Source organism: Labeo rohita, chromosome 16, assembly GCF_022985175.1.
Source record: "Labeo rohita strain BAU-BD-2019 chromosome 16, IGBB_LRoh.1.0, whole genome shotgun sequence".
NCBI lineage: Eukaryota > Metazoa > Chordata > Actinopteri > Cypriniformes > Cyprinidae > Labeo > Labeo rohita.
In genome coordinates, this window is record NC_066884.1 from 33,724,705 (window position 1) to 33,750,382 (window position 25,678).

At 36.1% G+C, this 25,678-nt stretch overlaps 1 protein-coding gene across 1 annotated transcript in view; it reads right to left on the reverse strand.

The window, feature by feature from the left end:
* Positions 1-859: 859 nt before the first annotated feature.
* ascc3 (activating signal cointegrator 1 complex subunit 3) overlaps positions 860-25,678 on the reverse strand; it is a 240,812-nt gene continuing 215,993 nt past the window's right edge. Inside the window, exons 34-42 of the mRNA XM_051130609.1 lie at positions 25,480-25,605; positions 17,969-18,080; positions 17,619-17,753; positions 13,492-13,716; positions 7,680-7,831; positions 4,654-4,801; positions 1,805-2,011; positions 1,546-1,721; positions 860-1,470 (exon numbers count right to left, since the gene is read on the reverse strand). Coding sequence (XP_050986566.1) covers positions 1,323-1,470; positions 1,546-1,721; positions 1,805-2,011; positions 4,654-4,801; positions 7,680-7,831; positions 13,492-13,716; positions 17,619-17,753; positions 17,969-18,080; positions 25,480-25,605 — 1,429 coding nt within the window. The 3' untranslated portion in view covers positions 860-1,322. The remainder of the gene's footprint in view (positions 1,471-1,545; positions 1,722-1,804; positions 2,012-4,653; positions 4,802-7,679; positions 7,832-13,491; positions 13,717-17,618; positions 17,754-17,968; positions 18,081-25,479; positions 25,606-25,678) is intronic.

Consider the following 25,678-nt stretch of genomic DNA (forward strand, 5'->3'; position numbering starts at 1 on the left):
ATACCCGTTCTACCTAAGACTGGATTTGTGGTCCAGGTTCACATATTAAATAGATATAACCACTGTTTTAAGTCCTTTTTTGAGATCAGTATGTTGACAGAATTGTATTACTATGATAAAATGCAGAATCATACCATTTTTAAGGGAATTTTACTTCTTTCTTTGTTTTTTTAAATGCAACAAATATTGATGCAAAAAATCTGAATGCCTAAAGCTTTTTTGTGTGTGAGTGTATCTCAGGAGGGCAGCAGTCTGTGTCTGTAATAGGAAATCACCTGCAGCAGGAGAAAATCAGAGAGGATGCGCCCCGCACACGAAACGCTTGATGCTGCTTTAACCTTTTCCTAAAGCCTGAATTTGCTGCTGATTAAACGGCGTCAGTGGAAAAGAGAACAATCGAAAATACTTTACAATATATGAAGTCCTCAGTAGGAACTCGAAACCATTGCCATTAAAACTATTGGCAATAAATGAATGCTTTAAAACAATTAAACAATTAGGATTTTTAATTACAGTGTTAGTCAGAGAGCGAAATAAAACAGCCTACTTCAATTCTGAACGTCAACCTCAACGTCCACTAACACTAATAAAATAATATGCTTAAATGTATTACTTTGTTACCTAAAAATTCAGAAACATCTTTATATTCTTTGCAGAAATAATAACCATATGCATATTATCAGACAAAAATTATTTTTACCCTGACAGTGACTTTAAAGGTAAATAATAACAAGCATGTGCTGACCATTTGACCTCTGTAACAAAAAACAAAACACATGTGGCCTGTGAATAACTGCTGAACACAGAAAATGCCTCTGCTATGTAAATGTGGACACTTAGGAAAGAATGGAAACAAATGTGCTGCACGTGTTTTTATTTTACATTTAACAAAACTGATTTTCATACTGAACATTTCCATAATTCAGAAACAAAAAACTGTCTTTTTTATGTGTATATTATAATCAAACAAAAATACTGTTTGCCCTAAAATGTAATGCAGGGTGTTTCAGGTTAACCAAAAAAAGCACAAAACAAGAGTAAAAAGAGGCCAGAAGAGAGACCGTCTGAGAAACAGATGATCTAGAAGGTTCTCTGAAGGTTCCTCTTGAATTAATCACAACCATCTGATCTTTCATTTGAAAGTGTTAGATATGAAATCAATGGGTAAACAGATTGTTTGGTCCAGATGCTCTAATGCTCTAAATGTTTAATTGAACCAAAAGATAAAAAAAAAAATTGGCACTCATTCAGTATAGTTCAAAGAACTGAAGAACTGTCCATCAAATTAACATCTCAAGCCAAGAGTGAAACTTAGCGTGAGGTCACTTCAGAGCCATTTTGCCAACGCTATCCGATATCTCACTGTTGACTTGTGCAGCAATGCTGGCCGGGATGACGTTCAGATGAATGTCGTACTGCTGATCCAGGCCGAGGTAGCTGTCGCTCATCAGGTACAGTGTGTAGATACACCTAGAGGAAGATTCACACATTAAGACTGCAGATACTACAAAAAGCAGTGTAAGAGTAGCAGCCGACGGCTCTTACTTTCCCGTCTTCTCCGGCGTATAGAAAGCCACGGACACACTGCTGTGGTTGCGTACATATCCTACACGTTTGATAGCCAGCAGTTCTTTCTTCTCAACCTCCCCCAGAACAAGAAACCAGCCTTCGTCTTTGGGTTTGGGGAAGCGTGGCGCCTGTGCCTTGCTGTCCTGCTTCCTCTGTAAAGAATGGAATCAATATTGATTAAATGCCTAGAAAAGAAAACAATAAAATGTCATTCTCCACATGTTGGAGGACTTACTCTTTGGTGGCCGGCGTTGAGGCGACGCAGGGACACCTGTAGGACGTACTCCTGGTCGGCGTGCAGCGGCAGCCAGCTGGACTCATCCCTGATGTTGGTGACGTTAGCAGGGATCGCACGCTCAGTTTGCTCCTCGCAACCCTCCCACCAGCCCTTAACACTCATTCTGACCTCCACCACAGGCAGGTGACTCAGAAAAGCCCACGCCTGTGAAAAGAACCGAATTAACACAACGAAGAGGACATTTTTTCCCTTACAAAGCAAAGCATGTTTTTCTTTGTCTTGAAGTTGACCGATATCAGGCAGATTTAGAAATAATACTACTACTTTAAGTTCTGTGAATCACACTTATGCTCACCAAGGTTTTATTTATTTGATCAAAATACAGTAAAAACAGAAATATTGTCTATTATGTGACCCTGGACCACATAAAGGTCAATTTTTCGAAATTGTAATTTATATATCATATGAAGCTTTCCATTATTGTACGGTTTGTTAGAATAGGGCAATATTTGGCCGAGATACAACTATTTGAATATCTGAAAAAACCCCAAAACATTTAGAAAATCACCTTTAAAGTTGTCCAAATGAAGTTCCTAGCAATGCATATTACTAATCAAAAATTAGCTTTGAAAAATTTATGGTAGAAAATTTACACAACATCTTGATGGAACATGATCTTTACTTAATATCCTAATGATTTTTGGCATAAAAGGAAAATCAATAATTTTGACCCATTATTGACCCATATATTGTTGGTTATTGCTACAAATATACCCGTGCTACTTAAGACTGGATTTGTGGTCCAGGGTCACATATTATTACAATTTAAAGGGGTCATGACATGAGAAACCAAATTTCCCTTGACCTTTTGACATAGAAGAGGTCTTTGTATGCTAAATACATACTGCAAGTTTCATAACTTAAAATGTCCTCATTATCAATAAAAAAACATTTATGTAATAACCCTCAGAAAATGGCTGTGACGTCACTCAGGCACAGTCGTTAGCATAAACACGGCTTCCAGTGGTACTAGATCTGACTGCAGCTGCATCACAAACTGTAAGTAAATTATTTTATAATGCTTTGTCTGGAAATGACCATTTATTTTGATCATGTTGTCAAAACACTCACATGCAATAGTGAGGGGGCGGGGCATTGATGCTGCTGATAACAGTGGCAGATTTACTGAGAAGCCTTAAAGGACTCACCCCTTAAAACAGGTCGTTTGAGACAGAGGGTCAGAACGAGCATTGAAAATAATCATTTTTCCACTTTTTTTTTTTTCATTTATAATGTTACAAACGATTTCTATTTTAAATAATTGCTATTCTTTAGAACCTTCTATTCAAAAAAAGAATCCTGAATTGAACATGTCACTGTTTCCACAAAAATACTAGCAGCTACACTGATAATAATAAGATCCATTATTAAGAATTGAGCATTAATAATAAGAGATAAAAAAAAATGGGAACCAAATCAGCATATTAGAATGATTTCTGAAGGATCATTTGACACTGAAGATTGGAGTAATGGCTGTAGTAAAGAAAACCAGCTTTAAATCACAGGGATAAATGTGACCAAAGACCACAAAACCAGTCATAAGGGTAACTTTTTTTATTTATTTTTTAAAATTGAGATTTATACATCATCTGAAAGCTGAATAAATAGCTTTCCATTGATGTATGGTTTGTTAATATAGGACAACATTTGGTCGAGATACGAGTATTTGAAAATCTGGAATCTGAGGGTGCAAAAAAATCTAAATATTGAGAAAAATCACCTCTAAAGTTGTCCAGATGAAGTTCTTGGCAATGCATATTACTAATCAAAAATTAAGTTTTGATATATTTATGGTAGGAAATTTACAAAATATCTTAATGGAACATGATCTTTTCTTAACATCCTAATGATTTTTGGCATAAAAGAAAAATAATTATGACTCATACAATGTATTGTTGGCTATTGCTACAAAAATCCCCATGCTACCTCCGACTGGTTTTGTGGTTCAAGGCCACAAATTACATTTCAAAATACATACACAAATAAAACAGATATTTGCATTTTAACAATATTTCACCATACACGCATTTTTGAATATAGATAAACAAATGTAGCCTTGGTGAGCTTCTTTTTAAAAAATGAATAAAAAATCTTCATTATTCCTAACTTTTGGTTGATAGAGTATATACAGACTACGTAACAAGCCATAAATGCTCTTTACCTCGTCGTTTACTAGAATAAAGCATAAGGAATATGACAAAACATCAAGAACAAATAAAAGATGGTGTTTGTGAGGAGGGCGTTTGCTGGCCGTGGTTCTGTTAGCATTAGAGACATGGGAGACGGAGGGAAAAAACGGTGTAGATCACCCTGCCACAGCTATTTATGCAAGGATTACGCTTCCTTAGTGAATGAGACGAGGACGCGGCGGCGCATGTGCTTATTTAATTAGCAGGGCCGAGAGGAAGGGGGGTTCGCTGGAATACTGATGGGGAACGGGCGCTGGGCTCGTCGCTGGGCTCGGACGCTCGCATTACCGCTGCAATTAGCACTTAGATTGGAGCTCTAAACCCTCTCATTTGGGAGGTAATTGGAGATCTTGGTGCTACCTGAGACCACCGTGACTGTCTGCCGCTTTCGGCAAATCACGCGCTCGCGGCCGCTGCCTAATGCGTGTAGAATTGGAATTTATTTGAATGTTTATGTTGTTAAGAGGTGATTCATCCACATGACTGCAATCTCCAAAAAAGCAGTTTTTGTTCGACGGTGTCGAGAAATGCAGTAGGTGCCAATAAATAAGACGTCTTTGTAAACCGAGTGCATCTCGGGTACGTAAGGCGACGCACCTGAGAGATCTGATTGGGCTGCAGCACCTCCTTCACCATCGCGGTGAAGTTGTCCTCTTTCCCGTCGCAGGCGGCCATTAGCTCGGGAAGCCCCTCGATTGGGCCTTGATAGCCACCTCCGCCCCTCGCACCTTTGGCGCTCCACCTCCTGTCAAGAAAAAGAGACGGTCACGTGACGGTGCCTTCAATCATGTAAGGGCTGGCTGAGCTCCGAGCCCGTTTCCTGCTGTCACAGCATGATGGATCCTGCCTGGCCTGATCCCTCTCTTACCATTTTTATTGTGTTTCCACCAAATTACACTCGCCGCGGGACACGGGCGCGCTGAAATGTGTTATGGGCGAGAGAAAATCCAATGCCAATGATGTTAGTGTGTGCATGTGTGAGAAGCGGTTTGAGGGCTGAGTCTGGAGCGGGGTGGGGGTGGCGTCCCCGCTGATAAGCGATGCTGATGGTGTTTGCGGAGTTAGATAAGAGATGGCGGCGGGATTAGCCGCTAAGCCATGTTACACTGTCATAATCAGCGAGCCACAGGTGAGAAGCTCTGCACCCCTTTAACACCGCCGACAGGAAGTGAACACTCGTCTCTCTCTGTGACAACGTGTTAGGAGATGCTCAGGCCCGGGCGAGCAGAAAACACATGGGTAGAAAGGAAAAGGAAGCAAAATATGTTCTGAAACAGTCAGTAAGGTGACCTGTATGATATAAAATAGGGAAAAACTTCACCCACCACATCCTTTGACATTATATTATCATATACATGTGACCCTGGACCACAAAACCAGTCATAAGTAGCATGTGTATATTTGTAGCAATAGCCAACAATACATTGTATCGGTCAAAATGATCGATTTTTCTTTTTTGCCAAAAATCTTTGGATACTAATTAAAAGTTGTTTATTTAAGTTATTTTGTAAATCTTCTACCATAAATATATCAAAACTTACTTTTTGATTAGTAATATGCATTGCTAAGAACTTCATTTGGACAACTTTAAAGGTGATTTTCTCAATATTTTCATTTTTTGCACCCTCAGATTCTAGATTTTCAAATAATTGTATCTCGGCCAAATATTGTCATATCCTAACAAACCATACGCCAATGGCTTATTTATTCAGACTTCAGATGATGTTTACATCTCTATTTAAAGGGAAAAAAAAAGACTGGTTTTGTGGTCCAGGGTCACATATGTATTTGTATGATCTTAGTCACTTCTTTAGAAAAATCCTCCAGGTCCTGCAGATTCTTCAGTTTTCCAGCATCTTTTGCCTATTTAAACCCTTTCCAGCAGTGACTGTATGATTTTGAGATCCATCTTTTCACACTGAGGACAACTAAGGGACTCAAACATTAAAAAAGGTTCAAACATTTACTGGTGCTCCAGCAGGAAACACGATGCATTAAGATCTAGGTGCATTAAGACTTTTTGAATTTAAAGAGTAGGTAAACTGTTCTTAATTTGTCTTCCAGGAAACATGCAAGTGTCTTCTGTTGCTTCCGAAGGGCAGTACTAAATGGGAAAAAAAATAAGATACTTCAACAAAATAAGAAAAATTTGGACGTCTTCATCCTGTTCAAAAGTTTTCACCCCCCGGCTCTTAATGCATCGTGTTCTTCTCTGAAGCATCAGTGAATGTTGCCTTTCTTTTTAAAAGTTGTATTCGAGTCTCAATTTTCCTCAGTGTGAAAAGATGGATCTGAAGAATTTGCAGGACCTGGACCTGCAGGATTTTTCTGAAGAACAGTGCTCAGTTTAACTGTTCAGAACAAACAAGGGACTCATGAACAACCATCACAAAACAAAACAAAAAAATCCAGGTAAACACACAAAGTATTAAGAACCAAGGGTTCTGAAACTTTTTTGTGGACTATATGTAAACATCTTTTATGTAAAATATCTTACTCAGGACAGTACTAAATAAAAAATAACATGCATTTTGTATGATCTCTCTTATTTTGTTAAAATTATTCACATTTTCACAGATTCTGCAAGGGGTTCCCAAACTTTTGAATAAAACTGTATATGTAGATGATGTGCTTTACCACACATCAGATGCTACAGTATGCTGAAAATGCCAGGATGCTCTATAACTTACAGTGCCATTCTACAGCTACATTTTGAACTGAAAGGGCCCAGTCATTCTACTGGCCCCAGTCAGGGTCTTCTGGTTAGACACACAGCAGGTATCTTCGTTTGATTGATGCGTCATGATAAGACTAAGCAGCAACAAACATTAAATCTGTGAGGCAAAGCAACCAAAATCTAGGAGCAGAACAATGGAAGGCCACACAGATGCTGTGGTCACAGCTGTCCTCAGGAGTGTGCAGGTGATCAGCACCTCTAAGACACCCTGGATCAAAGCACGTAAGCCGTGACCTTGTGCTGGCACAAGCCAGGAACACCATCAGGCTCTACAGCAGGAATGGGTTAACATCCCATCACTTGTCGCTTCACAAGCTCTTTGTGCACTAGAGGCGTCATGCAGGGATTTTTACTATAGGTAGACAAACAAAACTCTGAAAACCCATTCATGTGGTTAAACTGGTATAACACTTAGATCCATTGAGCAGCTGAAGATAGCAATTGTTCTAAACATCTTTTTGCCTTCATGAAGTCATTTATTTTTATAAATAAGTTTGCAAAGTTGTAAAAAAGAATATTTGAGTAGGTTTTTACAAGAAAGTACTTCTTTAGACTTTTTACTTGAGGATTTCACATAGTTATTAGTAATTATTATTTTTTTTATTTATCTATTATTATTATATTTTTTTTGGCAAAATTTACCAGCAATTTCTAACCGTTTAAAAGTATATCTTAGATTAAATTGTTTTCAATGCACTCAACTAACATGACACCACAAAAAATACACGTTAAGTACTTATAGAAGAATTGGTAGAAATACTGTTTCAACTTAGTAAATTACTAAATGACTGTGAAAAAGATTGGTTCAGCATAATCTGTAATCTATAACAGGACTAAAACATGCAGATTATGGACCTGGTACAGGACTTTCTACAAGATTTTGTACCTGAAGACATAGAGATCCTGCTTTTCGATGTGAGGAAGTGTAAGCAGGGAGGAATCGTGAAGCCATCTGGCCTGAATGATCATCTGTACAAGGTTGCAAATGCTCAGTGCAGACACAAGCCAACCTTCATTTGCCACCACATCCAGCATAGCCTGCAGAGAGAACAACATCAACACATTCACTTCAACAAAATGCATACAGTACCACATAAATATTTGGGGTCAGTAGATTTTTAAAAAATAAATTATATATATATATATATATATATATATTGAATTTAAATTTAAAGATTTAAATACAGATTTCAGATTTCAAATAAATACTACTCTTTTGAGCTCTCAATTTTTTAAAGAATTCTTAAGAAAAAAAAAGCTTGCAGTCTCCATAAAAATATTAAGCAGTGCAACTGTTTTCAACATTGATAATGATAATACATTTCACAATATTATTGTTTTTAGATCAAATAAATGCAGTCTTGGAGAACAATGAGACTTAAAAATGTTAAAGGACATTTACATATAATGTACTCACCCCCTTGACATCCAAGATGCTCTTGTCTTTCTTTCTTCAGTCGTAAAGAAGTTACGTTTTTTGAGGAAAACATTTCAGGATTTTTCTCCATATAACGGACCGATATGATCCCTGAGTTTGAACTTCCAAAATGCAGTTTAAATGCGGCTGTGTTTTCATAAAAATAATACAATTAATATAGTTTTTAATGTCAAACGCTCGTCTTGTCTTACTCTGCCTGGACTGATTTTTTTTCCAGTTCATGACAGTTAGGGTATGTCGAAAAACTCCCATCTCATGTTCTTCCTCCACTCCAAAAAAATCATTCTATATCGCTGTTTTACCTTTTTTGTTAAGGGTGTTTCATCTTCTTTGCATGTTCACTTTGTAAACACTGGGTTGGTACTTCTACAGCGATGTAGGATGATTTTGAAATGATTTTTGAAGTTGAGTGAGAAAGAGTTTTTTGACATACCCTAACTGTCTTGAGTCAGAATACACGGAGTTAAGGCAGAGCAAGGCAAGATGAGCATTAGAGATTAAAAATAATTTAAATTGTATTTTCTTAATGAAAATAACCAATCGTTTCACTAGATCGGAAGAAGACCCTTATGAGGCTGGGATCGTTTACAACCGCATTTGGGGTCGTTTGAAGCCGCATTTAAACTGCATTTTGGAAATTCAAATTCGGGGCACCATACCTGTCTATTATATGGAGAAAATTGCAAACATGTTTTCCTCAAAAAACATAATTTCTTTACGACTGAAGAAAGACAGACATGAACATCTTAGATGACAAGGAGGTGAGAACATTGTATGTGAATCTTTGTTTTGAAAGTGGACTTCTCCTTTAAAAAAATCTTACCAACCACAAGTAATTATAGCATGGGTTAACAAAATATATTAACGTTAAAAAATATAAATACCCCTTTGTGTGTGTGTGTGTGTTTTGTGTGTGTCAAAGCTAGTTTAGACTTATTTTCTCATTTATCACTGAAAGACAACCAATCACAGAAGGCTCTGTGGCTCTAACAAAAGTATAATCATGGCATTTGATATTATTCTAATGTAAATACATTCATACTTTTAGATAAACTGTAGGATGCTGATATAGAGTATAAACACTTACTGGGTGAAATTAGACCATTAGGAATACCAGTGAGTACTATTGGTATATCTTTATTTATATGTCAGCCCGTCTTCTGTATTTCCGCACCCTCTTTGTGGTTCTGTCATTCTCTCCTCCTCTAAGGTTAAAGTTTGCTGAGCTCAGCTGCGCTAACAAACTTAATTAATCAAAAAGTCATTTCCTCTGTAACTATAAGTAAAAAGCACCTGAAGAGCACCGGAAAGCCCTGCAAGTTAATCAAAATGCTAATGCAGTACAAATTAAAGTTGTGATTAACATTTCACAGTAGCTGCTTGAGTAAATTGAGTGCAGCAACAGGATGATAAGACAAACCTTTCTGGAAAGGAAAGACCAAGAGACAGACAGACAGACAGACATAACATTTTTTTCTTCCTAAAAATCTTTCTAAAATAAAATACAGCTTAATCAATAAAAAAGGACTGAAAATAAGGATGGGCAACTACACTTTAACATTTATGAAAATTTCTTTTTCTTTTTTTTTTGTTCAGTGTGTTAACTAAATTGTGATAAGTTATTCTGAGTTCATTGTTTTCATTTTAATTATTGATATTAATAATAAATGTTACAACTACAGTTAATAAAACAACATCAACAAAAATCTTGACAAACGATAGTTTGGACATGACCATAAACCAGCCTACAGGGCTTCCGCAAAACACTAGTTATTTGAAAATTCAACAAGTACTTTCTTTGCAAATCTGAAGTGAAGTTTACACAATTACTACTCCTTCAATGCTTTATGTTTCCATCCAAAGTTGCAAATTAAACTTGTGTGGAAACCTAGAATATCACATGAAACATCCCATGTGTTCAGCAAGACAAAACCGTCACTTCTTGGGTAACTGGTGAAGCCTGTGGTTTTTTTCCTACGCAATAAATGACAGATGAAATGCATTAACAAACACTGTCCTGTTTTCTTGCATTTGGATGTCTGATGTTTAGGAATGCAATTGTGTGAGACAGTTCTGGAAGGTCACTGTAACAAATCATTTTGATGATGGACTTTGGCTCAGGCATTTCAGAATTACTAAAACAACATTTGAGATTGATCTGTTGACGCAAACTCAGTTTTTTGTTGCACATCAAGGCATTTTTTGGTAATGGTGTTTCCATTGTAATAGCTGACCTCGAAAGATGCACATCAGCTTTTTTTTATGTGCATTTTAAGATTTTATTCACATTTTGGCATTTGCATCCAACATTTTGTTATGAAAATTTTGTGAATAATTACAAAACCATCAAAAATAAAATAGCAGTTTGAATACTGGATTTTACACTACCATTGATTTTTGTGGTAAGTGTGTGTTTTTTTTTTTTTCAAGAAGAATGTAAAGACATTTGTCACCTTCAAAATACTGTAAAATAAATAAATAAATAAATAAAAAATAGCCTTTAAAGCTGTCCAAATTAATTCTTAACAATGCATATTGATTAAAGGTATTGAAATTAAGGTATGATATATTTACGGTAGGAAATTTACAAAATATCTTCATGGAGCGTGATCTTTAATTAATATCCTTATGATTTTTGGCGTAAAAGAAAAATCAATAATTTTTACTCATACAATGTTTTGTTGGCCATTGCTACTAAAATAATTGTACTACTTTTGTGGTACAGGGTCTCATTTATAATCTTACAAAAGATTTGTACTGTAAACATATGATGTTTTATGATGGTGCAATGGTTGCTAAACAGCTATTTCAACTTGTAATATTTCACAATATTACTAATTTTACTGTATTTTTAATCAAATAAATGCAGCCTTGGTGAGTGTGAGAGATGTCGTTCAAAAACAAACTTTAACGATGGTGTACCTTCATGTAGTAATCACACTGTGATAGCTTATAATTCATGGCTAGTGCAGGGAGAGAGAGCAAATAAATATTAAAAAGTAATCGGCCTGGCTGGGAATCATGGGAAGGGTTCATTCTCTGACATCACTGCAGGATGAGCTCAGCTGTGTGAGAGACTGAGTGCTATGAATGCATGGGGCTGCCAGCAACACTGCCACAGCAGGAACCCAGAAAAGTAACCACATCATGTAGAAGCATAGCCAATCACTGCCAGACACACACACACACACACACAGAGCGGCCGTAGAGAATCACCGGCACTCGCTCTGCTCTGCACAACGGCTTACAGATCTGCACACATGAGCCATTGGCAGAGCCGGACCGCCAGCGTGGACAATCTGTCCAGTCTCCGGCCGAAACAAATCAAGAGTGCGGCTTCAGGCATAGCCAATTGCAAACAGATTCGAAGGTGTGCCATCAGGCATGAACAATCAACATCAGGTTGCTTGGCCGGCTCAGGCAGCACAGGCTTTTTTATGGCTGCCCTTGAGGCGAGTGTTTTATGACGTTCCAAACGACCTGACAGAAGAATATCCATAAATCATATCCACACTTCAGCCACTCTGTCCTCTGTGTGTTGCACTGAGTCTGTTTACACACGTCAGAATAACGCGGGACGGCAGAGCACCATTAGGATGCCGTCTCAGAAAAGCGGCTTGTTAGCTTTTGCCACACACACACACACACACACACACACACACTCAATTTCAAATAACTGTTTTCTATTTGAATGTATTGTTTTATTTATTCCTGTAATGTACGGCTGAAGTTTCAGCTTCATTACTCCAGTTTTCAGTGTCACATGATCCTTCAGAAATCATTCCAAAATGAAAATCTGCTGCTCACAAAATGTCTTAATAATCAGTCTGGCTGAAATATTGGTCTGTTGTTAGTCGACATTAAGTACAACCATTCTGGAAGTGTTTTTCCTATTGATTTTCTGCCCAGAATAAAAAAAAAAAAGTGGAATCCAAAGACCCATTCACACCAAGTAGAATAACATTAACTAAAGTTGTAAAAGTCGCTGTAACTTTAACACCCTAGACCCTAGACACAAACATGCAACACACAATATAATGCATGTTTTATGGGATGAGCATTAGGGGGGTCTAAAAAGTATCATTTTTCTGAGATGACATGGTCGAATACGAGAACATTTAACTATGCATCCAATGGCGACGATAATCTCAGGTAGTGATTATGTGCTTTGTTTAATATAATGGATACAGGACTTGATTTTAGTTTGAACAGCATTGTGCATGAGTATAACAGCCATAATGAAAGCAACAATTGATCATTTACCTCATTAAAAAAAATTGTGTTGGAAACACTTTCAGAACGATTAGTAAGTTAATGAATGACCAAACACTGACAACCAGACAATCAAAATTCATTTGACTTTAAATTGAGTTTAGATAAAACAGAACATTATGGTCTGTTTGTGTGAACACTAATATACAGTTATTATTACAGTTTTTGCTTTTGGCATGATCAGGCTTTAAGCCTTAAACCAAACCAAACAGCCCTGTGAACCATGACAAAAAATTAAAGTTTTACACAGATCAAAAAAGTATCTAAAAAGTGCAAACAAATAAAAGTTACAAAAGCCAACAAGTAAGCCAACACTATTTTTGTGTCTAATCCGAAAACTGACAAATGCACATTTAAACATAAAAACATCCCATTTGAACTAATGTCAGGTAGGTAGTTAGTTAATGTTAACTTCCCTAGTCTAACAAAACTCTAATGATCTAGTTTTCCATGTGCCTTCTATGATTGGTAGATCTCTCTTTAGCATTATGGGTGGTGTAGTTCTTTAACAAAAACTCAATTTGCAATTAAGGACATTTTTTTAAAATTGACGTATATTATTGCTTAAAATCTATTTGAGTATGGAGTATTCTAATATTGCAATATATAAATATGCATAGGCAGTTGACACAGTATTAATGTGTTCATTGACTTTTTTCAACGAACAAATATGACACTGTTAGATTTCATGTCAACTAACCAAACACCTCTCTGTCATCTCTCATTTAACTGTAATAAACTTACTGAAGCAGTGGGTGAGTGTGAAATATCTGTCTCTGAGGTGCTGCAAATGTCCTTTGTATTTATAGCTATCTGGACAGAAGCAACTTAACGATTCTGTGATGCATTCAATAAGCCATGATACTAGCACAATCCAGTATGAAACTAAAACATATCAACAAGAAGCAATCTTCATTTAACACGGCTAAGAATATACTTCAAAAATGTCAAGAAATATACACACACATACATGAAGATAAACACTCACCTGGCAGATGCGGATGGCGTTGTCCAGCACGGTTTTGGTGTCGGTTCCATAGTCGCTGCAGGGCAGCTGTGCCCGGCTGAAGTGGGCCTGCATGAGCAGGTGTGTTTTGGTGTGTGCGCTGTCATACGAGTGAGGGTTGACCTGCAGGGGGAGTCGCTGGGCCAGCTCGCTGTTCAGTTGGTCCTCGTTGTGGCGTACAGGGAGCTCGGCGTACTCCTCTGCTTCCTGTAAACACACACAAAGCAAACGCTGAACACCAGTCACTCGCTTTTATGTCTAATGTCAAAGACACCCGCTAATCCACATCCAGCATATTCAATTACAACTGATATAGACTTATTACGATATTTAGAATATTGCACTTCCTAACAACTAGAATAAAGCCTGGTCATATTGTTTGCAATCCAACATGGTATGTTATTCAGAAAACTTGTTTTTCTGTCATCAAAATTTAACAAGTCTCTTCAATGACTTTCAATTTAGGATGATCTCAAACATCATCTTTTTCAACCTCTCTTAGCTAGCCATCTATCAAAAAGCGACCACTTTTCACTATCCAATGAGCTGGCAGAAGATTATAGTCCCACCCAACCTTTTTTCCCCCTTAGTGAATATGTGACCCTGGACCACAAAACCAGACATAAGTCATTCAGGTATATTTGTAGCAATAGTCAAAAATACATTGTATTAGTCAAAATTCGATTTTTCATTTATGCCAAAAATCATTAGGATGTTAAGTAAAGATCATGTTCCAGTAACTTATTTTGTACATGTTTACCGTAAATTTATCAAAACTTAATTTTTGATTAGTAATGTACATTGCTAAAAACTTCATTTAGACAACTTTAAAGGCAATTTTCTCAATATATATTTTTTTTTTGCACCCTCAGATTCCAGATTTCCCAACAGTTGTATCTCGGCCAAAAATTCTCCCATTTTTAACAAACCATACGTCAATGGAAAGCTTATTTATTTTATAAAATTGACTCTTATGACTGGTTTTATGGTCCAGGGTCACATGCACTCTTTTACTTAGAAATATATTGCATGATGGACCCCCAAAACAGAAACAGGAAGCATTGAGACATATTCTTCTAATACTATGCATTGTTGTTAAACACGTTTAAACCTTAGCTTAGATGTATCTCTCTATGAAGTCTGCATTGTACAGAATATAAAGCAAGGCAAGTGATAAAAGTAATTGGAGGCTGAACTGTTCAGTTCAGTTTGACTCTTTATCTTTATCTCTGGATGACATTTACAGAGAAACATTACAGTCCTTTGAGCTAAGAAGCCTGTTTGCACTTTCTGTGACTTTCCAGGCTGCCCTACAAAACTTTCCTTAGTGTTAGAAGAGTCCTTTCCTTTTTAAATATGTTTTACATCCCAAGATGTACACTGTTATACAAAAAAAAAAACAACAACAAATAAACAAAAAAACTACAACATTTGATATCACACATTACAACTTTAAAGTGTAAAGGTAAAAAGTTCAAAACTAGTTTAAAAAACTAAAAAAAAAAACATTTTCTAATAAAAAAAAAAAAAAAACTTTTTTGAAGATTTAGACTTTTTTCCCCATACAAAGTAATAATAATAATAATAATAGTTTCAATTCAATTCAATACTATTTACATTTATTTGTATAAAAACATTTTGTTTAAAAACAGCTTTAATATATAATTATATTCCAATGAAGAGTAGTTTTAAGTTTTAAGTTCAAGTTTTGTAAAAGGGGGAAATTATTCAGTTACAGGGTTATTCTTAAATTGCAGGACAATTATTTTATGTATTTTATATAAAATGTGTGTTAATAGCGCTACAGGGATAACTGACACAGACAAATTACAAGTACCAAAAAACCTGAATTTCAATTTAACAGCTTATAGCTTTGTTGTATGATTTTAATTGCTTAATACAACTGAGAAGGTCAAGACCATTGTGTTGGGACGGGGGGAGCTCTCGTAGCTGTGAGGGGCGGCCTTGGCGGTCTCATTATGAACCCTTCCACGGTAATTAGAGGACAATAAGGGTGAATGGGGGGCTGATGGGGGAGGCGTCACGCAGAGGGGTCATTTGTTGCTATTGAATGACTGGTTAGAGTGAAAATGGGGGTCCTGCCCACCTCATGTCATGCTTTTGTTAAGCAACCAGTGTGAGCGTTAGACGACGAGATGTAATGACTGAGTGGTAAGTGGATAATCAAGCGGGAAACATATAACTGTGAGGATCAGTGATTTATCCCTGCTGCCTCAGGCATCATTACCACATTAACATGTGCTCTTTTCCTATTACTGACACACAAACACGCCGGCATTAAAATTCACAAGCATGACTCAAACCTTGTCTCATCTCTCAAACCTTCTATATTTTGACCAGTTCAGAAGATGAATCATTTGTCGCGATGTTTTTAACATCAGGAAATCTGAGCTGGCCTCTAGAAAGTTTGTTTGCCCAGGTCATACAGCGCTCATGGTCTCTGATGCCTTCTTTTCTTTTTCAGTCTTATGTATAAATCTCAGGAATGATTGTCTGTAAAAATGCTTTATTGCTGCCTGTACAATTATAACAAAAAAAGCAACTGATGCTACGCTAAATTAACCTTCAAATAGGACTTGAAGTACTGAAGTACTTACAAGATGATATCTTCAAGAAATAATGCATTAAATCACACATTAAAAACCTTCAACATTATCCACAGAGAGCATAACGTTACAAAAAGAACATAAATGACCTGGAAGCAACAATGAATAGAAACGTGGTATTAAACAAAATCTCAAATTAGGCTGTTTTGTGTTGTGTTATTCTTGATGCAAACAACTTCACCTTTGTCACCCGTCAAGTTCACCCCAGGAACATGATATTCCATAGCCTTCTAGCTACTTGGATACATAATACAATCTTTTTAAATAGCATTAATATATATTTATACAAAAAAATAAATAAAATAAAAAGAAAAGTTGCAACTGGCTTTTATGAAGAAACAAATTATATTATATTATGCAAAGCACAAAAAAACTTGAATTTTGTGTTCAGAATTTGCCAGTTTTATTAGCATTATTTTTCTGATGTCTCTTAAATACTGACTGGTTATTATTGGTTATTATTCAAATTTCTGTTTGAAAAAAAAAGTATTTTATAATTCTTTCAGAACTTAAAAAGAACTGAATAAATCATTTTAAATAATATTCAAACAACAACAGATTTGAGTAGAAACATCTGTGCATCAGCATATAAAATTAAAAATGTTTTTCTGGGTCAAAATGACTTAAAATCAACAAGTCACAGATTTTTCCAAATGGCTTGAAAATAAATAATGAAGCTTAAAAAAATGCTGCTTGTTCACCTCAGAAGGTCAAACAAAAACAACAACAAAAAAATGTAAAAACTTCATTTATTTGATTTCAACCTGTTATTAATCTTTGGTGACATTACTAAAATTATAAACTGAATGTATTATTTTCTAATAATCACCCAAGTTAAATATGTTTTTAATTAAAAACAACAAAACCAACCAAACAAAAATAACAAGATTTCAGATCTCGTCTAATTTAGTAAATTACATTTGCACCTTTACTGCTTAAAAGTATAAGATGCCTTTATACCACATTTGTGGAATTTATATTTACATTCCTTTTGCTTTTATGTATTTTAGTTGTCTCTAATCTCAAACGCTCTATCAGGACTGGTTATAAGAACTGTTTAAGAACATGTTTTAACAATATTCTTTGAGAGTTTCCATCAGTTCTGCAGCTCCTCTAGTATGAGACAGATGTCATGTCGTGAGGACGTCAGTGAAGTGTGAAAAGCCTTTATGTCTCAATTATGGGCGCGATCAGTGAGAGCGGGGCCAAGAGGGGCGGCACTCTAATGAGGCGAACGTAAAGAGCTGCTAATTTTCACACCAACCCTTAGGGGTGCAATTATGTGTGTGTGTGTGTGTGTGTGTGTGAGTGCTCAGCTGTATCCAGCCAAACTGGACTCATGGAATAATCATTAACTGTGTCAGGATGCTGGCCAGTGAAGGTGGTGATGCATTGGTGTTTAAAGTGCACTGTCCCTGAACGCATCAGTGACCAGAAGACGAGAGCAAAGAGTGGATCCTTTCAAAATGAATGTTTGCTCACCGACAGGATGGCCAGCAGCTCTTGGACGGGCAGCTCTGGCTTCAGACGCTCTTTGAACATGCGGATGGTCTGGTGTTTCAGGTAATAGTAGGATGCGATGCGGCCGTACGTCAGCGGCTCGATGGTTTGCTCGTCCTGAACAAAACAAGACGGTCACTGATTAACACACCACAGGTCAAAATACAGCCGTACAGTGGGCAGGTCAAAGATGAAATTCCCTATCAGTCCTCCAGCAAAAAGAGAGTTTATTTACACAACGTCTGAAACAACTACTAAAGCTTCAATCCAAAAATCTACAGAGGCAGCAATCTACATGAAATAAAACAATCTACAATCTAAAATGACTCTACCTCCTGTATTTCCATGCAGTAGGAACATTCCAGATCCCTCAGACTCCTCTCCACCAGGTTAGAAAGGTATTTGTTAATGGTTTCATGGTTGATGTCATCCAAATTATAGTAACTGAAAGCAAAGAGAGATCAGTTAAAAGTGGAAGAAACACACACACGCACACACGTTTGTTTTTGTGAATTGTGGGGACTTTCCATAGACTTCTATATACTGACCAAACAATATTGTCTATCCCCTAACCCAACCCTAGCCCTAAACCTAGCCCTCACAGAAAACATGTTTGCATCGTTACACTTACAGATAAACATCATTTACTATTTTTAATCATTTTTTAACATTGCAGGCATTAAAATAGCTCCTCTAAAAAAGGGTTAATTTTGCAAATCAGGTGAAGTTAGAATTTAAATGATGATTAGATATTTTTACTGCAAAAAAGAGATTAAGATTTTTTTTTAATCTGCATAAACAAATAGAGATGCACTGTTACTATTACAAAACAACAGATTTGCTTGATATGTACAAAATTATACTGTTGTAGCTTCTAGCTTTGTTGTGCTGTGGCTTTGTAGCTTCAAAACAAAATAAAACTAAATAAAACAAACAAAAAAGTCCTAATAAAAACATAAATAAATAAATAAATAAATAAATAAATAAATAAATAAATAAATAAATAAATAAATATCTACCCTAAAAATAGCTTTAAATTTGCAAATCAGGTGAAGTTCGAATTTGAAGGATGATTAGATAATTTTACCGGGAAAAATAAATAAATAAAGTTTTTTTTTTTTGGATCTGCACAAATATCCAGAGATTAACTTTAATTTTGCAAATCAGCTGAAGTTAGAACTTGAAGGATGGTTAGATATTTTTTTTTTTTGCATACATATATAGAGATGCACTATTACTATCACAAAAAATGAGGCCAAGAACAAGAGATTTGCTTGATATTTTACAAATTTATACTTCTTGTAGCTGCTGCTTCTTTCACTTTTTTCACTACAGCTACATAATCTGTGGGGAAAAAAAGTAACAAACTTGCTTGGATAATGCAATGCTGACATGAGACAGACCAAAGATTAATGTGTCAAATCACTTTCAATTATTTTCAAGTAGGTTTAAAGCCAGAAATAATGACATATTCTCAATGCAAGTCTCCTGTTATTCCTGGGCAAAGAAAACAGCACGCAAACAACTTCTCAAAGTGAGAGCAAATATTTTACTAAAGTGACACACTGGTAAAACAATTATCTTGCATTAATATAAATCAAAAGAAAATGTACACAAAGACTGCTTAAGGAACAACAATCCCATGTCTAGTCATTCTCTCCATGACTGCTACAAATGCATGTATTTATGTAAAATAATATAACGCCAGTTATGCAAGTTTCAATATTTTTGGAAACCTAAAACCTGCAAGGACAATACTGACGGCTTTACGTACTGATTTATTTAATATTGGTCACTGACATGTCAATAAACACATTACATTATCACTCTATCAACATTAGCAAATAATGCATTTTATACTGTCAGTGATACAGTGCACAGATGCACAAAAAACACAAGCCTCCGCTGAGAGCACAGGTGGGTGTACATACAAAAACACAACACCTCCACACCTCCAGAAAAGCAATGCTGCGCTGCAAAATCATTCCCAGATTTGCTGGAGAGCAAAAATCACTTCCATGCTCAGCAAAGCTCTAAGAGCAACCACATGAGATCCACACACAACTATGCACTTCATTAACTCTGAGTGACGGCAAACATTTCTCCTGCTGTTTGTGTGTGTGTGTGAACAAGAAAAAAAGACAGTTCATTCCAGTTGTTCTGATATATTTTATGTAAACTGCTCATTTTTCCAGCACTCAAGCACTGAAATATTGAGAACATGATCTGTGTGTGTTAATAATTTGCAAAAACACATCATGGTGACATGTAAATAAAGATGTCCATGTAAATAATGATCAGATGTCCATGCATACACACAGAGCTACTCTTTAGTGCCTTGTGTCAGGAAGGATAATTTACAGAGCCGGTTTTGGCTGGTACATGATGCGCAATGTGAACATCTCCAACCCGTTAACAGGTGAAGAGAAGTGTCATGAAGGTAACTGCCTGTCAGGAGGCCTGATGTGTGTGTGTCAGTGTGAGAAAGGACATGTCTACAAATAAAAGGCCACAGGGCTACAGACTCTTTTTTTCAGACTCTTACAGACTCTTCACTATTTTTCATAGTGTCACATTATTCCACAGTTCAAAAGCTGGTCTAAACAAACCTTTGAGAGGTAGAAAAGACTGTTCAGGGCTGTACCACAGGGCTGTAGTTTGCACCCTTAAACTAGTCATAAATTATTATTATTATTATTATAATAAGGTTTTGTGAAGAATGGATTCTTCAGGGATATTCATGGATATGCAGAGCAGTAGGTGCTACACACCCTAGAATGTAATACGTAGAGCAGTTACCGCATTAGTATGTAGAAAAGCATGATTTTTTGAAAAATATGGTTTCACAGACAAGGCTTAAGACCAGTCCCACAATGAAATGCATGTTTGAGCTGTCTCAGCTGAAAATATCTTGCCCTGACATTTCTTAAAATATGTCAGTGCCATTGGTCTGTCCCGTAGCATTTTTTGATATACAACAATCTTATAAATCTGTTTAAGTATCTTAATTTAACTAAGGCCTACTCCTGGCTTAAAGGAGAACTGCAATTCCAGAACAATAATTCACAAACAATTAAATAAATAATACTCACCCTCTTCCAAAATGTCATCCAAGATGTTCATGTCTTTCTGTCTTCAGTCGTGAAGAAATAATGTTTTTTGAGGAAAGCATTTCAGGATTTTTCTCCATATAATGGACTTCATTGGTGCCCCGATTCTGAACTTTCAAAATGTAGTTTAAATGCAGCTTCAAAGGGCTCTAAACAATCCCAGCCAAGGAAGAAGGGTCTTATCTAGTGAAACGATCAGTAATTTTTTTTGAGAAATAAAAATTTGTATACTTTTCAAGCACAAAAGCTTGTGTAGCACAGGCTCTGGGATGCGCGTCCATGATGCTACGAATTAGTAATGGTAGTTCTTGAACGATTCTGTCATTTTGAATGAATCTTTAATCTTTAACCTGAAAACTTGTCAGATAAGAGGCGAGGTGAGCTAATCACAGACTAAAGACCCAGGTAAACAATGAATTAATTCTGAATTGCTTTTCTGTTTCTTATAGCATTACAGATCTTCTTGTTTGTAGTGTGATCAACGTTTGTGTAAGCAGTAGATGTGTTAGGGAAGTAACATGTAACATTTTAATTATATTTTGCTAAAATGAATGAAATGACTCAAAAAAAGATTCGTTCATTTTGCTGAATTAGACTCAAAGGTCCGATTTGTCTGTTTAGAGCCCTTTGAAGCTGCATTTAAACTACATTTTGGAAGTTCAAAATCAGGGCACCAATGAAGTCCATTACATGGAGAAAAATCCTGAAATGTTTCCCTCAAAATTTCTACACAACTGAAGACAGAAAGACATGAACATGGATGACATGAACACTTGGATGACAAGCGGGAGAGTAAATTATTTGTGAATTGTTGTTCTGGAAGTGGAGCTTTCCTTTTATACTAATTTCAGATTTGTTCAACTGTATACACATTTTTAGAAAAAATCTGTAACTTTTGTGCAACAGCTTGTTACTGGACCTTTAGTTCACTTTAAGGCACTAATATGCAGCCTGTATGGGTAGACACACAACAAAAGTAGTCACATTTTATTTTAGAGTCCAGTTCTTGTGATTAACAAACCATGAACTATGGCTTTTGCCATAGGAGGTAGTTAAGTTCAGGTACTGGGTAGGATTAGGGATGCAGAATATGGTCATGCAGAATAGGTGCTTTATAAGTACTAACAAACAGCCAATTTTTTTAATAATAGGCATGTTAATAAGTAACGTGTTAATAGTGAGAATGAATTGTTCCTTATATCTATATGTGTTACCAAAAAAGTGTTTAAACTGTCAAAGACAAAAACTTAAAGCACATTTCATAGTACATCAAATTCTTTAATTCTGCAAGACCAAGATCTCATTCATTGTGAATGTCTGAACTAAATAATTGAGATTGGTATTAAAGCATTAAAAATAATAAATAGCATCATTCCGCAGAGCCAATTTTTCAGCTGTAGCAACAGTGATGTGTTTCTTTCAGCCTGTTGTGTGTGTGTTGTAGTGAACACCTATACGGCTGATTAAATCGCTGCCATTAGCGTTAGCATCATTTAGTTCCTGTCTCAGGGAGCCTGATGTGAGGTCTTTATGAGACCTCTGGGGCTCCTGACCGCTTACAGAGCTGCTCAGCTCCAGTGAATCACGGCTGATGAGAGATGGCTGCTGTCAAGGTGACTGTGCCACAAAACGACTACAGAGATTGATGGAGACGTGCCACATGGAGCTAGTGAGCCCTATTATTAACATACAACCTTACTGGAAACATGCTGTTGTGTTGTTTCAGAGTTACATTAAGTAAAGAACAAAACCCAGTGAGTAGCCTCACCGTGGGAGCATGCAAAATCAAACGCTCTCCATGGACATCAACCCTCACATATTATCATTATTCTATTATTGCACAACATTCTAATAGCAGGGTTTTGCCAGTTATTAAATTTAAGATTTTTCAGAACCAAGCAAAGACAATTTAAGAAATGAACACAAGGAAATACGCCTATTTGTTCTTTATATGTAAATGTCTAGGAGTTGTATAAGCAACTCTTCAAAATTTGAAAATACAACTTCCTAGAACACAAAAACAACTTTTACTGTACCTTCTGATCTCATTGCAAAACAGTGATGTCTGTCATCAGGGTTTTTTGTCTTGTTTTCCAGTGAAAATGTCTAAACAATCTTAAATGAAGAAAACATTGACTTAAAAATGACACAAGATAGGAAGTCTGGTTTATAATTACAACAAATATCTGCCAAAAAGCAACTTAATCCAAAGGGGAAAAACAACTTTACAAAACACACTGACATATTTGCTCTTGTCTTCAGAATAAACGCACTAAATCTTGTTGAATTTCTCAGAAAACAAGTATTAATTTCTTAATTTTGCAACTCAACTAAATGAATCCTAATTTACACTGAGGAAGATATTCTGCATTGCATACAACATTTAATGCCTTGAGTTTACAAATTTAAGACTATGCTTTAAAATCTTTTAAGACCTTTCACTTAATAGTGAAATTAGGACTTTTAAAGTATGGCAGAAACTCTGAATTCGAATCCAAAATACACACACACACACACAAAAGTGAAATTACATGATTTAACAAAACTGTATTATGAGGAATCAAACATTTCTTGCTAAAGTACTAAAAACTGATCAACTGTCGAAATTAAACTCATGCTATGATGGCATCATACCAATTAGAATATAACTGCCCACATTTACACAAACACCTGTTCAGTATTTAGTGACAAGGCAGTAATTGACATACAATTTACATCATCTTAAAGGTGCGGTAGCAAAAATGAATTGTTTAGTTGTAAAATCAGAGAGAAGAGTGTAAAAATAGTCTCAAGTATGACTGTTGGCTAGGATTATAAGTGGACTTCAGGAAAAAAAGTGCAGAATATGGCCCATATAAAGAGTTTTATTACCTTAGTTATTAGCGTACTTGAGGAATCGGCGTGTGTTTTTGGGTTGTGGGTGTTTGCAGTAGGGGAGAGGGCACAGACAGGTCTTTATGTTTAATGTGGCCTGACAGGCGTGCAAATGTCAGTGGAATGTTCTGGAATCATCTTCTTCTATTCATCGCAGATGTCTGTGCTGCCCTATATGACCCTGCGAGGCTGGTGTGTGCGTGTATGCGTGTGTGTGATCTTTTAGCCCTTGTTTTGTGATGGAGGTGTAAACTGTCGGGGCTGGACTGTGGCCACTGTGTCCGGCGATGACGTTGCCATGGAAACACAGTAAGTAATGAGCCCTGTGAAAGTGGTTGAAGATGTTTTTCTGTCTTTTGCTGCAGTCCAGTCACTGCGCTTTCACCGAACAGCTTGGATTTCCCACTAGGCCAATTAATAAAACAAGTAATAGTTCTAATTTTCCTTGAATTCGTGTTGTTTGTTTATTTAAGTCATTACGCCAGACTATTTTCTATTTGTTTATCTGAGGAGCCATATACTGCAACCTCTAGATATCAAAACACATACATTGTGTGCATGTGGTAATGGTAAAAGGGAATATATATGAAGAGTTCAGATGCAAAACCAGCTAAAAGCCATCTCGGTCAAAAATGAGATACTGAGTGATTGCTTTTACTTCAAACTCGCTAAATTCCAGCCTCAGCCCAATCAGAAATACCAGTACTTACATAGAAACATATATATATATAAACCTATACACATATGTAACTCGGTAACCGCAGTTGCCTATTACATCTACATAATTACAAACTGTAACTACAGGCTGTTCCATAACTTAGTTACATGGTAAGTAATTACTCTGTATTATGACACCTTAAAATAAAGTGCTACCAAATAGGTAACCATTAAAAATACATAATCTACCGGAGTACCTGTAAGTAACAGCAATGACAAAAAAAAAATTATGTATATTTATAATGTAAAAATGTATATTACCTTTAATCTACCCGACTTGATAATAATAAAACACTGTTTTTCTCATTTGTTATGCTGGTGTTTTGGATGGTACCTTGAGATCTAAATGGTTAATGTTGGGACTGCATAGTTATGAAAGGATGCAGAGACTTATTGAAGTTTTATATTTTTAAATGTTAGATATGTTTTGGTATATGTACAATGTAATATTGACTAGATTAGTTAAAGTCCATATTGTTCATTGTTAGTTTATGATACCTCATATTTTTGTCTTTTTTTTCCGGCACAAATGTCTAAACAATCTTTAAAAAATCATTATTAATTTATGATGTTTTTTGTTGCTGTTTCATTGGCAAAAGTAACAAAATTACAACGATTAAGCTTTAAGAAAAAACATACAAGATATTTTAATTAGATATTTGACAGAAATTAGAAATTAGGACCTTTTAAACATTTATTAACACATTTTTAAGTTCATGCTTATTTCTAAAAAAATACTATTGTTCATGGTTTTAGAATATTAAAAAGGTAATACTTTTTTTATGGTGTCCTTGTTATTGTTCAACAATAACAAGGTGTTTTGTTCATTGTTACTTTATGATACCTAACGCAGTCTTTAAAAAATTATTACTCAAACTTCTGATAATCGACCAAGCTGGCTAGATTATTGCCTGGCACCAGTAAACACAAAATATCTTAATGAACACCATGTTCACCAAATGGGATATGACCTATCTCTAATCTCAGCATTACTGTATGTTGACCATCCTGTTTTTTATGTATCAGCTGACCATTAGAACTAAGTATCTTCGCCATATGACGTCACGGATGAGACTCAAAACTAGGATCTTCACCTGTGGTAAGACTGTGAATGTGTTGTAAGCAATGCTAATGTGCAGTACCTTGGGTTCATGACCAGCCTTCGGAAGAAGTACGTCCATGTGATGTAATCCATGGCGTCTTGTTTTGAGGTGACAGTGCCTGCTGCGATTTCTGCATTCAAGTGGTCGGACAGCACGCTCAGAAGACTGAAGAGACACAGGAAAGACAGCACTTCTGTCATTATCACACAGTCATTTAGAGTACTAACATGAAACAGGG